We start from the raw sequence: 18,395 nt of genomic DNA, 5'->3' as shown, positions 1-18,395 counted from the left end.
ACCCCATAAACAAGTGGGTGAAGGATATGAACAGACACTTCTCAAAAGAAGACATTTATACAGCCAAAAGGCACATGAAAAAATGCTCATCATCACTGGCCATCAGAGAAATGCAAATCAAAACCACAATGAGATACCATCTTACACCAGTTAGAATGGTGATCATTAAAAGGTCGGGAGACAACAGGTGGTGGAGAGGATGTAGAGAAATAGAAACACTTTTACACTGTTGGTGGGACTGTAAACTAGTTCATCCATTGTGGAAGACAGTGTAGCGATTCCTCAAGGATCTAGAACTAGAAATACCATTTGACCCAGCCATCCCATTACTGGGTATATACCCAAAGGATTGTAAGTCATGCTGCTATAAAGACACATGCACACGTATGTTTATTGCAGCACTATTCACAATAGCAAAGACTTGGAACCAAGCCAAATGTCCATCAATGATAGACTGGATTAAGAAAATGTGGCACATATACACCATGGAATACTATGCAGCCATAAAAAAGGATGAGTTCATGTCCTTTGTAGGGAAATGGATGAAGCTAGAAACCATCATTCTCAGCAAACTATCGCAAGGACAAAAAATTAAACACCACATGTTCTCACTCATAGGTGGGAATTGAACCATGAGAAAACTTGGACACAGGAAGGGGAACATCACACACCGGGGCCTGTTTTGGGGTGGGGGGAGTGGGGAGGGATAGCATTAGGAGACATACCTAATGTAAATGACGAGTTACTGGGTGCAGCACACCAACATGGCACATGTATACATATGTAACAAACCTGCATGTTGTGCACATGTACCCTAGAACTTAAAGTATAATAAAATATATATATATATATTTAAAAAAAAGGAATCAGACCACACAAAGCACGAGGTGAGCACAGGCCAGCAAGCATTACTGCCTCAGCTCCACCTCCTGTCAGGTCAGCAGTGGCATTAGATTTTCATAGCAGCATGAACTCTATTGTGAACTGCACGTGTGAGAGGTCTAGGTTGCACACTCCTTATGGGAATCTAACTAATGATTGATGATGTGAGCTGAAACTATCCCCCTCTACCCTGCCCTGTGGAAAAATTTTCTTCCACTAAACCGGTCCCTGATGCCAAAAAGGATGGTACCGCTGATTACAGCATCAGTTATCTTTTTATATGCCAGTAACATATCACTAAAACACAAATGCTCCTACCCGATGCTAAAAAAAAAAAAAAACTCACGATTTACATGCTCATAGATGGTAGTTGCCAGTGTGATTGCACAAAAATCTCTCCTTTTATAGGTCAAGAAGGAGAGGCTGAGATATCACAAAACCAAGTTTTATTATTTATTATTATAAAATGACCTATAGAGAGAATTAAACAAATACATAAAAAATGCTTGGTTTCAAACTAACCATTTTTAAGTGCTCCTAAGCAATGATCAAAACTTACAATGCAAAATGATTCAACACACAGTTCTATACTCACCTTTCACTGAGGGATGACTTGCTGTTACTGCTGCTTTCTTCTGACACAGAGCTATAAAATTGATAAACTTTGTTTTAAAGTGACAAAAATTGTAATTCTTGAATAGTTAAATAACTGAATGAAAACTGTTCTTCAAAGAAATAGCGATTCAAATAAATGAAAGGTCTCCTTTTAACAACTTAAACAGGTAGTTTCAATATTAGAACAAATGCCATCAGTTACCTCAGTCTGGTAATTGAGTCTTCTCATTCTCACTCTACATTTAATTAAGAATTTATGTTGTAAACCCACATTTATATAGGCAGCTCCCCTTATTTTATGATATCCCTAATTCCTCAGTTCCAATAAGCCAAACCATAAAGTAGCACTCAAAAATTTTAAATACTTTTTCTTTACAGCTCAATATATTTCTTTCTCTCTCTCAGAAAGTATAAACACGTTTTATCTTTGCATCAGTTCTCAGAGGGTAAAACTAGATGTAAACATATCTGTGATGAAATATTGTAAATTATGAATAAGGGGCTCAATATGATATTTAAAAATTTGTGCAACTGATTACAGATAACATGATGATTTCACTCATTAAATGGATGTACTCAAAAGTTTAGATATATTGAAAAGCTATTATTATCTCCCATTCTGTAGAGTTATAGAGAATAATCTTAAGGAAATAAAGATTAAATCACTTACTCACGGTATCACAGTATTACATGCAAGATTAATAACTTAAAACGAGGTTTCCTGAAGCTAAGTGTAATTGTCTTCCTACATGGTGGTGCCTCCTGTCTCTTTAACCTGACATTATTAACTACACATGTAGTTTCTAATTAAGAAATGATTTTACAAATCAGCAATATCTATATTTAGAAAAATAAATATTGTCAAAATAGGTTTATAGATATTATCTCTAATTGAGAGAGGTGTTCTAATAAAGATGTTTATCACTGGCCTGAGAATCTGTATCTAATAAATTTAGTTTTTGGAAGTTCCCTTGAAATGCAGTGTCATATAATTCTAATAGAGCTCATAGGTGATATGACTGTATGGACAGGGTCGGTGAACTAAGGGGCTAAATAAACCTCCAAAATTCTCCTGGCAGCCATATCTGCTCTTACCATGATACTAGTGGTAAACTCTGTGGTTTTAGTAATTTGTAAGATGAGAAAAAATATCAAAACAAATAACAAAGGGCATCAAACCATTTTTTAAATGTCTCCCTGAGCCTCTCTTTATATTGGCTTACCTACAGTTGGAGATTATTCCTGATGAAACATAAATACATTTTTCTTGTCTTTCTTAATGTAATAAGAGTAAATATATGTATATATATTTTTTTACATATATATGTATATACACACCTCTCACTTTCAGTTTCCCCTCTATAGCATAGCTCTCTCAATTTTTTCCGTTTTATTAAAATGGCAGTAGTAATAAGAAGCACAGGTAGAGAAATGTAGAAAATGAATTGAAACCGTTGTTTTTGGAAAGTGGCCTGTCTTCCCTCCTCCATGTAACTTTTCTCTGGAATGAAAAACAGCAATTTTAAGTCAGATATTTTATTATCCCAATGAAAAGGAGAAGATATCATTACCAACATCATTTCCAAACATCAAACATTTCTTTCATATATATAAAGTGAATATAATAAAAACAAAAACACTAAACTAATATACCAAATGGGATGTTACTAGTGTTTTATTGATGATTTTTGAGTTCTCAACCTTCCACCATATGATGAACTAATATCTTATTCGATCAGTTTCTCTGGAGAACCCTGATTAATACAGATTTTGGTACCAAGATATGAGGTGCTGCTCTAACAAATACCTAAAAATATAGCAGTGGCTTTGGGACTGGGTAATGGGTAGAGGTTGGAATCATTTTAAGGTGTAAACTAAAAAAAAGCCTAGATTGCAATAAAGGACTGTTGATAGAAATATAGATATTAAAGGTGATTCTGGTGAGGGCACTGAGAGAAAAGAGAACGCCTACCTCTTCTTAGAGAATACGTACATAATCATGAACAGAATGTTGGGAGAAATATGAATATTAAAGGTGCTTCTAGTGAGGTCTTAGACAGAAGTAAGGCAACATGCTATTGGACAATGAAGGAAAGGTCATTCCTGTTAAAAAGTGGCAAAGACTTGGCTAACTTGTGTTCTAAAGTTTTGTGAAAGATAGAGTTTCCAAGCTGACATTGGATAATGGCTGAGGTGACCCCTAGGCAAAATATTCAAGATATGGCCTGAGTCCTCCTGACTGCTTATGGTAAAATGAAAGAGAGGAGAGATGGATGAAAGAAGTAATTGAAATAATTGTTAACCAGAAATTCTCAGCCTATCCATATTTCCCAAAATCAGAAAACATGTTCTGGAGAGTATACCAAGGGTGTGGCTAGAAAATCATTTGATAAAGAGATTATGGATGTGAATAATGGATTTAATCAGCCATCTCAGCAGAAACCAGAAACATAAGACAATACCAGCATAGATGGAATTATACTGGCAGAGACATTGCCAGTTGGAAATGAAGGAAAAAGAATGGGACAAAAGGGCTATTTTGCTATGAGCATGCTTTATCTTTCAAGAAAAGCAAACAATAATTGCGCCATTGACTCAAAGATTATCAGGGTGCCACAGACCAAAGGATCAAGGCTGCATTCTCTTTGGTTATACAGGGTGGGGCCTCCTTTTTAATTTCAGTGGACCAAGTTGCCCTAGCCCAATGCCTTATGGGTGGGACATTGTAAAGATAGTATGAACAGGGGAGGCTCCCAAGCCAACGGAGTGGGGCTGCCACCTAGGATAGTGGAAGTAATGCACCACCTCAGTGAGCCTGGAAGGAAGAACATTAAGCCAAATAGGATTTGGATAGGATTTAATTTACATCTCAGTTCATATGGGAGATTAAAGATAAAGCAATTGAGGTGTCTGGTGTGTAGTGTATGGCCAACTCTCAAGCCTAAGACACAATGGAACTTGCACTGCTTGGTTTTGGAATTTCTTGAAACCCATTACCTCTTCCTTCCTTCTAATTTCTCCCTTTTGGAATGGGAATGTCTGTCCTATGCTTATTTCATCACTATACTTTTGAAACAGGGCTGGGCACGGTGGCTCATACCTGTAATCCCAGCACTTTGGGAGGCCGAGGCGGGCAGATCAGGAGGTCAGGAGATCAAGACCATCCTGGCTAATACAGTGAAACCCCGTCTCTACTAAAAATACAAAAAATTAGCTGGGGGCGGTGGTGGGCGCCTGTAGTCTCAGCTACTCGGGAGGCTGAGGCAGAAGAATGGTGTGAACCCGGGAGGCGGAGCTTGCAGTGAGCAGAGATCGTGCCACTGCACTCCAGCCTGGGTGACAGAGCGAGACTCCGTCTCAAAATAAATAATTAAATAAATAAATAAAATATATTTTGGAAACACATAACTTGTCTGGTTTTACACGTTCACAGTTGGGGAGAAATTTTGTCTCAAGATAAATCATATCTCAAATGTTACCCATTCCTGATTTAGATGCTATTCAGATGAGACTTTCTACTTAAAATTGATGCTGGAATGGCTTAAGGCTTTTGGGACTCTTGGGATGGGATGAATTTTTTTTTTGCATGTAAGAAGAACATGAATTTGGGGAACACAGAGTGGAATTTTATGGACTGAATTGTGTCCCCCTAAATACATATGTTCAAGCCTCTACCCCCAATGTGATGATATTTGGAGATGAGGACTTTGAGAAATAATTATGGTTAAATGAGGTAATAAGTGTGGGGTCCTAATCTGATGGGATTGTTGTCTTCATAAAAAGAGGAGGAGAGACCAGAATGCATGTGCTCCCTCCCTCCCTCTCTCTCTTTCTGTCTCTCTCTCTATCTCTCCCTCTCTCCATTCACAGAATTATTGTTGAAAAGATGTGGCAAAATTACTATTAATTGCAGTTTACATCATTTCAAAAATGTTCATCCCCAAAAATAAACAAATAGACTTCTCAATATAGTGATAATCCATTGATAAAACTTGTGCACAAATAAGAGTAGATTTTCTACATGTAACAAGTAATGTTGAAATACAATGAAAGAAAATATCTCCCAATAACCAGTTTTTAACAAAACCATGCCCTTTTTAAAAATGATAAATTTCTGATCTATAAGACCCTATTATACCTATACAGGGATGAAAGAGACAAAAAGATACCACTTCATACCCATCAGGATGGCTACAATCAGAAAAAAAAAAAAACAGAAAATAACAAGTATTGACAAGGATGTGGAGAAATTGGAACAGAAAATAACTTGTACACTGCTAGTGGGAATGTAAAATAAAGTCGCTGCTGGAAAATAGTATGGTGAGTCCTCAAAATATTTAGAAATATAATCACCATATGATACAGTAAGTTCACTTCTGGACGTATACACAAAATAATTGAAAACAGGGTCTTGAGATATTTGTAAGCCCATAGTCACAGAAACATTATTCACAATAGCCCAAACGTGGAAGAAACCCAAGTATCCATTGACAGATGAACAGCTAAACAAAATGTGGTATATACATACAATAAAATGTTATTCAACCTTTAAAAGAAATGAAATTCTGACACGCACTACAATATGTATGAACCTTAAGGACATCGGGCTTAGTGAAAAAAGCCAAGCTTTTTCAAAAAAGACAAATACAGCATGATTCATTCCATTTATGAGTTACCGAAGTTGTCAAATTCAGAGACAGAAAATAGAATAATAGTTTGCAGGGACTGGGAAGAGGAGGAATGAGGGCTTATTGTTTAATTGATTTACAGTTTTGGCTTTGCAACATGGAAAGAGCTCTGCAGAGGGATGATGTTGCACAACAATGTACTTAATGTCATGTAATTATACACTTAAAAAGCATTCAGATGGTAAATTTTATGAGTATTGTACAACACTTAAGTGTGTGTGTGTGTGTGTGTGTGTGTGTTTGCATGCGTATGTTATAAAAGGTCAAACAAACCCATAGAATAGAGAGACAAAGGTGATGAAATAGTAATACACAGAAAAATTATAAATTTCCTATCACCATCAAGTAACTGGGAAGCCCCATAACATTAAAGAAATGTAAGTAGAATATAATTTTTTCTGGTCTATGAGCTTGTCAAATATTAAAAGGGTTAATAATAACCTCTGAAAATCAGGAATGTATATAGTATTATTAATGGTCATCTCTGAGGGTTAGGATAAAATGAAAAACTACGGAAAGAAAAATCATCAAGTGAGATTAAAATATACTCTTTATAATTTTATATACTAAGTAGACAATTAGGCAAAAATATATGTGAATTTAGACTCCAGCATATGCAAAAAGCAGACAGTCATACATACAAGCACATATATATTCAATTATGTACATATTTTTATATGATTATATCTATATACATAAAGCTGTAGAACAGATTGTAAGCTCCTTGAAAATATTCATGAAATAGTAACAAAAGTCAATAATGTTTTTGGTTTACAATTAAGGCAATCATAAAATCCATAATTTGACATTTTTTCTGGGTCATATTATGTTAACACAAATCAGTGATATTAAAAGTAAGCAGAATGGGGATAATGAAATAAACCTGGACTCATTTAGATGACCTTTGCAACCCAAACTCTTTATGTCCTAAAATGCATTCAGGATCACAAGTGTTTCTCCCACATTGAGTCCAGGCTTTATTGAGGAAAGCCCAAGGCCTCCTTGACTGGGTACAGGGCCTCCAAAGGGACTACATGGGGACAAAACATACAGCCAACTAGCATATCAGCCTAGGTCTTTCAGGGTAGACCTGTAAGCCCCAGAATGGAAGAGATGAAAGAAGAGCCCATGGCAGCTGGCTAAAGGAAACTAGTTGGGTTAGAAGGTTCTCTGACTGCAGGCTCATGTGCTGCGATCTGGACTTCCATCTGGACTTAGAGTGGTAGGCCTAGGATACCAATCATATAGGTTTGCCTAGAACTTATCCTAGTTGTAGTACTGAAAGTCTTACATGCTAGTGAATCTGTCACTGGGATAGAAAAATTTCTGGTTGGCAACTAGTGTGGAAGGTTGCAGGGAAAAGAACAAAATATAAAATATTAATATAAAACGAAATATAAAAGATGAAAAAAATAGGGACTAAAAGCAACACTGTTTCAGTGTCAAATGACTAAATCACCAATTATTCATCTTCTATAGTTGCTATTGCTGCTTTTTTTTCTTTTTCTTTCCATTACTGCTGATGTTGGCAACCACAATTTCTGTGTTCACTCTGATTAATGTAACTTAAATGTGCAATTTAAAGGTATCAAAAGCATCAGTGCTAACAGTCCATATTTGACATATACTACAAAATAACTGTTGTGCTTTGTATCAAGACAGCACAGGTATAATTTTTCAAGTTGAGAATATTGTAATTGTGTTTTCTAAGAACTTGGATAACGAAAATAGAACAATTATAATACGAACACCAGCATGACCCAGATATCACAGATAAGGAGGCTAAATGACTGTATTTATTATTATTATTATTATTATTGAGTCAGAGTCTCACTCTGTCACCTAGTCTGGAGTGCAGTGTCATGCCCTAAGCTCACTGCAACCTCCACCTCCCAAGTTGAAGCAATTAGCTAATTTATGTTCTTTCTTTGAAAGTCTTACATTTATGTACCTTCAGGGTATATATTAATATAGGCTGAAAATTTTAAATAAAAATAGAAATTTAAATAAAAATAAAAATAAAAATTTAAATGCCCGGTAAAGGATTTTTATTTTTTTATTTTTTATTTTTTATTTTTTTAAATTATACTTTAAGTTTTAGGGTACATGTGCACAACATGCAAGTTAGTTACATATGTATACATGTGCCATGTTGGTGTGCTGCACCCAGTAACTCGTCATTTAACATTAAGTATATCTCCAAATGCTATCCCTCCCCCCTCCCCCCACCCCAAAACAGGTCCCGGTGTGTGATGTTCCCCTTCCTGTGTCCATGTGTTCTCATTGTTCATTTCCCACCTATGAGTGAGAATATGCGGTGTTTAGTTTTTTGTCCTTGCAATAGTTTGCTGAGAATGATGGTTTCCAGCTTCATCCAGGTCCCTACAAAGGACATGAACTCATCGTTTTTTATGGCTACATAGTATTCCATGGTGTATATGTGCCACATTTTCTTAATCCAGTCTATCATTGTTGGACATTTGGCTTGGTTCCAAGTCTTTGCTACTGTGAATAGTGCCACAATAAACATACATGTGCATGTGTCTTTATAGCAGCATGATTTATAATCCTTTGGGTATATATCCAGTAATGGGATTGCTGGGCCAAATGGTGTTTCTAGTTCTAGATCCCTGAGGAATCGCCACACTGACTTCCACAATGATTGAACTAGTTTACAGTCCTACCAACAGTGTAAAAGTGTTCCTATTTCTCCACATCCTCTCCAGCACCTGTTGTTTCCTGACTTTTTAATGATCGACATTCTAACAGGTGTGAGATGGTATCTCATTGTGGTTTTGTTTTGCATTTCTCTGATGGCCAGTGATGATGAGCATTTTTTCATACACCTTTTGCCTGCATAAATGTCTTCTTTTGAGAAGTGTCTGTTCATATCCTTCGCCCACTTTTTGATGGGGTTGTTTTTTTCTTGTAAATTTGTTTGAGTTCATTGTAGATTCCGGATATTAGCCCTTTGTCAGATGAACAGATTGCAAAAATTTTCTCCCATTCTGTAGGTTGCCTGTTCACTCTGATGGTAGTTTCTTTTGCTGTGCAGAAGCTCTTTAATTTAATTAGATCCATTTGTCAATTTTGGCTTTCGTTGCCATTGCTTTTGGTGTTTTAGACATGAAGTCCTTGCCCACGCCTATGTCCTGAATGGTATTGCCTAGGTTTTCCTCTAGCATTTTTATGGTTTTAGGTCTAACATTTAAGTCTTTAATCCATCTTGAATTAATTTTTGTATAAGGTGTAAGGAAGGGATCCAGTTTCAGCTTTCTACCTATGGCTAGCCAGTTTTCCAAGCACCATTTATTAAATAGGGAATCGTTTCCCCATTTCTTGTTTTTGTCAGGTTTGTCAAAGATCAGATGGTTGTAGATATGTGGCATTATTTCTGAGGGCTCTGTTCTGTTCCATTGATCTATATCTCTGTTTTGGTACCAGTACCATGCTGTTTTGGTTACTGTAGCCTTGTAGTATAGTTTGAAGTCAGGTAGTGTGATGCCTCCAGCTTTGTTCTTTTGGCTTAGGATTGACTTGGCAATGGGGGCTCTTTTTTGGTTCCATATGAACTTGTAAAGGATTTTTAAAGCATTAAATTGGTATATTATAGGACTTTCTGTTTCTCATTGTAAACTACTGTTTACTGAAAATACATAATTCAAATAAACATCTATTTTTCATGTTATCCTGTGAAAATAATAATATATGTATATAGTTACAGGTTATAGGCTAAATTATTATGGGTTTTTTTTTTCTGATACATAGTTTGATGTGGCTTTGTATTGTCTCTTTAAAAAGTTGATCAACCTAGGTATGCGTTTATATAGCATCCAAGCTACAGATAAGTCTGCCCTAAAGTTTCAGGACTTTCTTGGAAGGTCCTAAAAGAGATGGGGGTAGAGGCCTGGCCAACATGGTGAAACCCCGTCTCTACTGAAAATACAAAAATAAGCTGGGCATGGTGGTGGGCACCTGTAATCCCAGCTATTTGGGAGGCTGAGGCTGGAGAATCGCTTGAACCCAGGAGGCAGAGGTTGCAGTGAGCGGAGATCGTGCCATTGCACTCCAGCCTGGGCGACAAGAGCGAAACTCCATCTCACACACAAAAAAAGAGAGAGATGGGGGTAGAGTTTGCAGCCCATCTATGCTCCCAGTTATTTTGGGTAGGCTCATACATTCTAGAACCAGGGTATGCCCTTCACCTCCAGTTGACCCCAATTCATCTAGGCCTGATTAATCTCAAAATACTACTCAGGAACATCAGGACAGGATTAGAAAGAGCAAATCTCCAAAGATTAGCATGGAGCCCTTACAATGCAGGAGAAAGATAACCAATTATAAGTGAATAGGAAGAAAAGACAGCCTGAAAGATTCTAGAGGCATTAATATAGTAATGACTATACTGGCATTATTATAAACTCTAGTTTATAGGAGTTTATAATAAATATAGTAAATATAAATATAATAGTAAATATAAATGTAGGAGATAATCCAAAGTAAACAGTTTAAATTAACTGGTCAAATTTTACACACCAAAATTTCTACTTTTAAAACTGCCTAACATTGGCCATACTTTTTCTCAATAAAGAATGTCAATGCTGATATAGAAAGAACAGTATAAATTTGCACTGTCAAAATTTTTTAAATCTTATAAATAAAATAAAAGGATGTTGACATTAGTTGCTTTGTAATCTGGCTTGAAACCTATAATTTACTATCTTACATACTCTACATAATTAATACAATTTTAAGAACACTAACCAGTTGGTGGTACTAAGTGTCCATCATCAGTACTTCCAAATGCTCCTTGCTTTGGTTGGCAGTAAGGAGGATTATATCCCTTTTCACAATGGCAATGGTTAAAATTGTTGCAAACCTTAAATAATAAAAAAAGAATAATTTCGATGGAGACTAATGAATAATCTATACTTACTCCACAGAGTATCTCATTCTAGAGAATTTGTCAAATAGATAAATTTGTCAAATTTTCCCTTGCTAATGTTCATACTACGCAAAGTACATCTAGCTTGTGCTGTCAAATCAAATTTTTTTCTAAAAAATTCTTTTAACTCCCCCCATAGCCAGGCCCAAATACCTCAAATTACCAGTAACCTGTCACTAATTATAACCTACCTGCTAGCTGACAGCCCAGACTCTAAATTAACTTGCAGCACTAGCAAGAAAATTCTAATGGTCTTTATTTACCAGTTTCTATCTTCTATTGCTTATAGCACATCCTCCTCACATATCCATCAAACATTTAATACAGCCAGAAACATTTAATACAGCCAGAAAACATTAAATGTTTTCTCTTTGTCTTCTCTAATAAATAGTTTGATAAGTTTCTTAAGAAGACAAAATTGAGGTTATAAATTATAGACTATTAAATGACACCAAATGACATAAAAATGGCAAACAAAAAAAGTCATTTATTTTTTTAAAATCCTCAAATTGTTTGATTGTTAAAAGCAAGTTGCTTAAAATAAACATTTCAGTTACTTACTCCATGACCACCACAATGATTAGAAGCATCACACAATCTTAAATTCATCAGGAATCTAACATCTTTACAACGCATTTTGAAACAATACTAAAAACAAAGCAAAAAAAGTACAAAATAAAATCAGTCAAAACATCAGATTTTGTGCATGGCTAACACATTTAAAAATTCAAGAAAATACTGGAATTCATATTATCAAAAATTTGCATTAAAAAGCTGTGAGTGTCCAGTGGAAAAAAAAAAATTGTGACTACACTGAAGTAAACATGAAATAAACTATGTACTTTCAGTTTGTAAAGATGTAATCATATGTAAGAAGCCAGAGGTATTATTTTCTTTCCATTTAGTACCAGAAGTCAACTTAGATAAACTACTGAAAAAAATAACTTGATTAGTCCTTTGAGTTCAAGAATTATCTGAAGAACATTTTTAAATATACCCATGTGTGGGCTCCCCTTGAGAGCATTATGTCAAAAACTCTGGGGAGAGGATCCAGTTGTTTCTCAGGAGCAGCCAGGTTTGAGAACTATTGAGCAGAGAAGTGAGATTTTAAAATCATGAGTATGAGCAGCAAAAGAAGATAGTTTACTATTCCATATGATAAAATAAAAAGAAAGAGGGAAGAAAGGACAACAGGTAATTATATGAGGTAACAGGACAATGGGAAACTCCCCTTGGTGAGCTGGATTTTAAAAGGCCTTCTAAGAAAAGAGAGAAAAATTTCATGGGTGAATTTAAATTTTTCTAATTTATGACATACATTTATGTGATCTTCTTTAATTATCAAAAAACTGTCACTAAATTCACCATGTTGTGAAAGAGTTTTATACTTGGAATGAGTTTTGTCTTTGGGTCATAATGACTATATGCAGAAACAGGAGAGTCAGGACTCTGTAATGGAGGTTTGAGCTAATATTTAGATTTCAAGGGTAAGGGAGGCTTCAGATCATATTTGTATTCCATATGTTTCAAAAGGAGCAAGAAGTAACAGGGACTCTGTTTCTTTTTTATGTGCCATTTATTATCAAAATGTTACTAAATAGAAATAAATTTGTATTTAGCAAGTCTACTCAGAAGCTTTCTCTCAAAAACAGTATGTTAATTTAACTTCACATAGCATCTTTTTAACTTAAATCAATTAGAATATTAAAATCATATTAAATATATTGTTAATTTATAGAATATTACATGTCTCCAATAATATTGCATAATTATATTGTGCTATATTAATTGTTAATGTTGTTTTCATATTTTGATATGTTATATAAATAATAACAATAATGTGCATTACATTATAGTAGAATATAATAGCCTAGTAATAGTCAGTTTAATTAAAGTATTCATCTACCAATCAGGAAAAAAATGAGAGTCCATTATAAAAAGTAAAAACCAACATACGTTTGGCTTTTCTATTGAAACAATAAATACAATTCAAGAAATGTTATCGCAAAAATCATGCTAATGAAGAAAAATTCTTGCTCACATAATATCTTACTCAACCAAAACTATTATTCATTTGAGATCTTCAGCTCTCGTCTAAAGATTTGCTCACTAATAATGTGTGCAAAATTACTAGATTATATGTCAGAACATCAAAAAATTTATGTATAAAAATTACTTAAATGTTATATTACTCTTAAAAGAGGTGTGAAGATGATTAATAACATATACTGCTGAACTTGTAAATAAATAGGGAAAATGGAGAATTGCCTAACTTTTCAATATTCTATCTAAACATTCTTTAAGAGGCCCACCTAAGGTCCACCTAAAGATTATTTAATCATGTGAGGGAAAATTCATACCATGTAAAGACATTACCAGGTGAATGGGTAGAACAAAAAGGAGAGATGGAAACATAACAAATATATTAGCACAGGAGGCTTGTCTGAATGTGCAGGTCTGAGACCCCTTTCTCTATCCAGAGACATAAGAAAAACTGTGGGAGTGAGAAACTTGGGACCTGATGGAGAACTCCACCACACCTCTCCCCTACAGAGAGACATGCAGTTGGCTGGCCTAAGGAATCTCCTATCCTTCCAGGAGGCACCAGCAAAGACCATGGAGAGCCCCAGTGGCAACAGGTAAACCAAGCCAACCAAATAACATTGTAAAGGCTCTGAACATTGAACTGCCTTTGGAACAGCCCACAAAAGAAGGCCAAGACCTAAACAAGACCACTTCCTGCTAAAACAGTGCTTTATATTTAACACAGAGTCTCCTAACATAATAAATACAATTTCTGGATGCAACTAAGTCATTCCAAGAGCTAAGAAAATCACAACTTGAATGATAAAACACAACCAGCTGATATCAGAACCAAGATGATTCAGATGATGGGATTACATGATGAGGATTGTAAAGCAGCTATTATTAAAAAAATCAATAATCAATTACAAATCTTCTTGAAACAAATAAAAAAATACAAAAATCTTAGCAAAGGAACAGGTGATATAAAAATAAACCAAATGGGAATTATAGAATGAAAAAATACAATAACCTAAATTTTTTTAAAAAGCCAAGTGATTGAGCTTAAATCAGTAAACTTGAAATAGCAAAGAAACGTTTATCAAAAATCTTGGAACACCACAAAGGAAGAAAAAAACAAGGAAAGGAAGATGAGTAAATAAAATGGACTCTCCATTTCTTTATAGGTTTTTAAAATTATAGTTAATGATTGAAACAAAAATTATAACACCACCAATGATACTTAAAGGTAGGGAAGGTAAATACAACTAAAATGGGAGTGAGGTTGTTTTCTCATTTCACTCAAAGCGGTGAAATGTTTATAGCAGTAGCCTCTTTGGGCAACACGCATATATCGTAAAACCTTGAGCAGCCACTATGAAAACTACACAAAGAGACGGCTAACTTAGAAACACTATAACTGGATCAAGATAGCATCCTAAAACAATGTTTAAATCACCTATTGAAAGGCAAGAAAAGAGAAAAATAAGAATGGGAACCAGAGGAAACAAATAATGAAATAACATACTTAGGCAATAACATTATACCAACCAAAAGACATGCCACACTGTATTAAAGGCATGACTCAACTATGTGATGCTTTTAAAAACTCACCTCGAAAAAGGACAGAAAAAATATATCATTCAAACCTTTATCCATAAAAGCAGGAGTAGCTATATTTACATCTGATACAGTAGACTTCAGAGCAAAGAAAATTACTAAAGACAAATGAAGACATTATGTCATGATATGATAATCATTCCAACAATAATACACAATTATCCTAAATGTCTACACCCCAAACCACAAAGCCTCCAAACATAAGGCAAAAAGTAATAGCACTGAAAGGAAAATAGACAAATCCACAATTGCAGTTGGATATTTTGACACCTTTGTCTCAGCAATTTACAGAAATTATACAGAAAGTCAGCAGTCGGGACAAAACAGGATTTAATTGACGCATATACAGGTCACTACAACCTGTATCAACAGAATATACATTTCTACAAGTGCCTATGGAATATGCAGCAAGATATATCATATTCCTTATCATAAAGAAAACCACAAGTTTTTAAAAATTAAAATTATGAGAACATGTTCTCTGATAATAAATAAAATCAAACCTGAAATCAATGAAAGAAATACAACAGGAAAATCTCTAAATATGTTGAAATTAAACAATACATTTATAAATAATTCATGTATCAAATAACCCTCAAAGAAACTAAAAAAAAAAAAAATGTAGAATCAAAAGAAAACAAAAATATACATTAAAATATGTAGGATGCAGCTAAAACAGTTCTGAGAGGGAGATTTATAAGACCAAATGCTATAAATGAGAAAAAGCCTCAAAGCAATCATTGAAGTTACCACTTCAAGAAACTGGAGGAAAGGAAGAAGAAATTAAACTCAAAGCAAAAGAAAGTAAATGATAATAAAAGCAGAAATCAATGAAATTGATTGCAAGTTCTATATGAAATTAAAAGCTGGAAAATAATAAAGAAAACCATTATAACAAAGAGTGGAGTCTTTAAAAATTTTTTATGAAATTAACAAATTTTTAGCAAGACTGAGAAAACCAATGAAACAAAAACCAGATGCTTTGAACATTTTTTATGAAATTAATAACTTTAGCAAGACTGAGAAGTTAAAAAAAGAAGACACAAATCACCAATATCAGAAATGAGATAGAGGATATCATTGCAGATCCTGCAGCCATTACACAGAATTATAAAGAAATACTATGAACAACTTTATATTTATAAATTCAGAAACTTTGAGGAAATTGACCAATTTCTGGGAAACCATAAACAACCAAAAATCACCAAGAAACAGCTTATAATCTGAAGACCATTACAACAATTGAAGAAATTGAATTCATAGTTTAAAAAATGAAATTTCCAGGCCCAAATGATTTCACTAGAGAATTCTATCAACATTTAAAGAAAAAATTAACATACATTTACATAATCTCTTTCCAAAAATAGAAAAGTGAAAAACAGTTTTCAATTAATTTTATAATGCCATATAAAATGACCAAAATCAGATAAACATATTGCAACAAAAAAAAACTACAGACCAATACCCCTCATGAATTTGGTTACAAAGATTATTCAACAAAACATTAGCAAACTAAATGCAACAATGTATAAAAAATTTATACACAATGACCAAGTGATATTAATACCAAGTATGTAATGCTGGTTCTACATTTAAAAATTGATTAATGTAATCCAACATTCAATGAACTAAAGAAGAAAACTCATGTGACCACATCAATCAACACACAAAAAGTATTTGACAAAATTCAAGACACAAGTATAATAAAAACCTTCAATAAGTTAGCAGCAGAAGATGGTTAGCTCAACTTAAGGGGCATCTGCAAAAAAAGAAAAAAAAACCCTACATCTAACATCATACTTAATAATGAAAGACTTAATACATTCCTCTTAGATTAGGAAAAAGTCAGGGACATCCTCTCTCAACACTCTTATTCAACATCATACTGTAAGTTCTAACCACTGCAGTAAAGCAAGAAAAAGAAATAAAACACATACAGATTGAAAAGGAAAAAATAAAATGGTCTCTATTTCCAAATTATTTTCTACATAAAAAAATCCCAAGAAGTCCACAATCAAACTCCTACAACTAATTTAACACAGGACAGTTGCAGGATAAAAGATCCACACCCAAAATTCAACAAGAAATGGGGAAAGGACTCTCTATCTAATAAATGTTTCTGGGATAGCTGGTTAGCCAAATGCCGAAGAATAAAACTGGACCCCTACCTTTCACAATACACAAAAATTAACCGAAGATGCATTCAAAACTTAAACCTAAAACCTGAAACTATAACAATTCCTGAAGAAAGTCTAGGAAACAACTCTTCTGGACAAAAAACTTAGGATTAAAACCCGAAATAGAACTTAGGACTAAAACTCCAAAAGCAAATGCAACAACAAAATAAATAGATAGATAGGATTTAATTAAACTAAAAAAGTGTCTACATAGCAAAAAAAATAACAACAGAGTAAACAGACAACCTACAGAATGGGAGAAAATATTTGCAAACTATGCACCCAACAAAGAACTGATATCCAGAATCCACCAGGAATGCAACAACTCAACTGAAAAACAAATAATCACAGTAACAAGTGGGCAAAGAACATGAACAGACATCTCTCAAAAGAAGACATACGAGTAGCTAGCAAACATATGATAAAATGCTGAGCATCACCAAAGATCAGAGAAATGTAATTTAAAATTATGATGGTGCCCCATCTCACACCAGTCAGAATGGCTATTTTTTTTTTTTTTTTTTTTTTGAGAGAGAGTCTCACTCTGTCACCCAGGCTGGAGCTCAGTGGCGCAATCTCTGCTCACTGCAAGCTCCACCTCCCAGGTTCACGCCATTCCCCTGCCTCAGCCTCCCGAGTAGCTGGGACTACAGGCGCCTGCCACCAGGCCCGGCTAATATTTTTGTATTTTTAGTAGAGATGGGGTTTCACTGTGTTTGCCAGGATGGGCTCGATCTCCTGACCTCGTGATCCACCCTCCTCAGCCTCCCAAAGTGCTGGGATCACAGGCGTGAGCCACCGCGCCAGGCCTCAGAATGGCTATTCTTAAAAAGTCTAAAAACAACAGATGTTGGTGAGGATGTGGATAAAAGGTAACACTTATAATTACATATATGTGAAGAAAAGGTAACACATATACATAATTCATGTGGAGAAAAGGTAACACATATATATAATTCATGTATAAAGGTAACAGATATATAACTCATTTATTATATATAATTAATTATATAAATATATAATATATAATGAATTATTTATCTAGATATATAAATATCTTTATATATCTAGATATATATCTTTATCTTTTATATATAAATATCTTTTATAAATATCTTTATATATCTAGATATATAATTCATTTATTATATATAAGAATTCATTATATATAATAAATTATATTAATTATACAATATATAATATATGCATTTATCATATAGTATAATTAAATGAATTTATGTTATATATTATTTATATATTTATATTATATACATTACTGTGTAGTAATTCACGTATCATATATCTATATATCTAGGTATAAAATTAATTTATTATATATGATTTATATATGAATTTATTATATATGAATTATATGATTCATTATGTATGAATTAATATAATGTATTATATATTATATGTATAATATATAATATATAATATTAATAT

The 18,395-nt window shown here is 34.0% G+C and overlaps 1 protein-coding gene across 3 annotated transcripts in view; it reads right to left on the bottom strand.

Moving 5' to 3' along the window:
* LOC100432897 (disintegrin and metalloproteinase domain-containing protein 5) overlaps window positions 1-18,395 on the bottom strand; it is a 133,501-nt gene that overhangs the window by 13,724 nt on the left and 101,382 nt on the right. For all 3 annotated transcript variants that reach the window (XM_002819025.5, XM_054561493.2, XM_054561494.2), the window contains 4 exons: window positions 11,692-11,778; window positions 10,950-11,064; window positions 2,836-2,998; window positions 1,478-1,528 (listed from right to left, as the gene is read on the bottom strand). In XM_002819025.5, the coding sequence (XP_002819071.3) occupies window positions 1,478-1,528; window positions 2,836-2,998; window positions 10,950-11,064; window positions 11,692-11,778 (416 nt within the window). The remainder of the gene's footprint in view (window positions 1-1,477; window positions 1,529-2,835; window positions 2,999-10,949; window positions 11,065-11,691; window positions 11,779-18,395) is intronic.

This window comes from Pongo abelii, chromosome 7 (assembly GCF_028885655.2).
Source record: "Pongo abelii isolate AG06213 chromosome 7, NHGRI_mPonAbe1-v2.0_pri, whole genome shotgun sequence".
Lineage (NCBI taxonomy): Eukaryota > Metazoa > Chordata > Mammalia > Primates > Hominidae > Pongo > Pongo abelii.
Note: the sequence above shows the minus strand (reverse complement) of the source record. Positions and strands in the feature narration are given on the sequence as shown.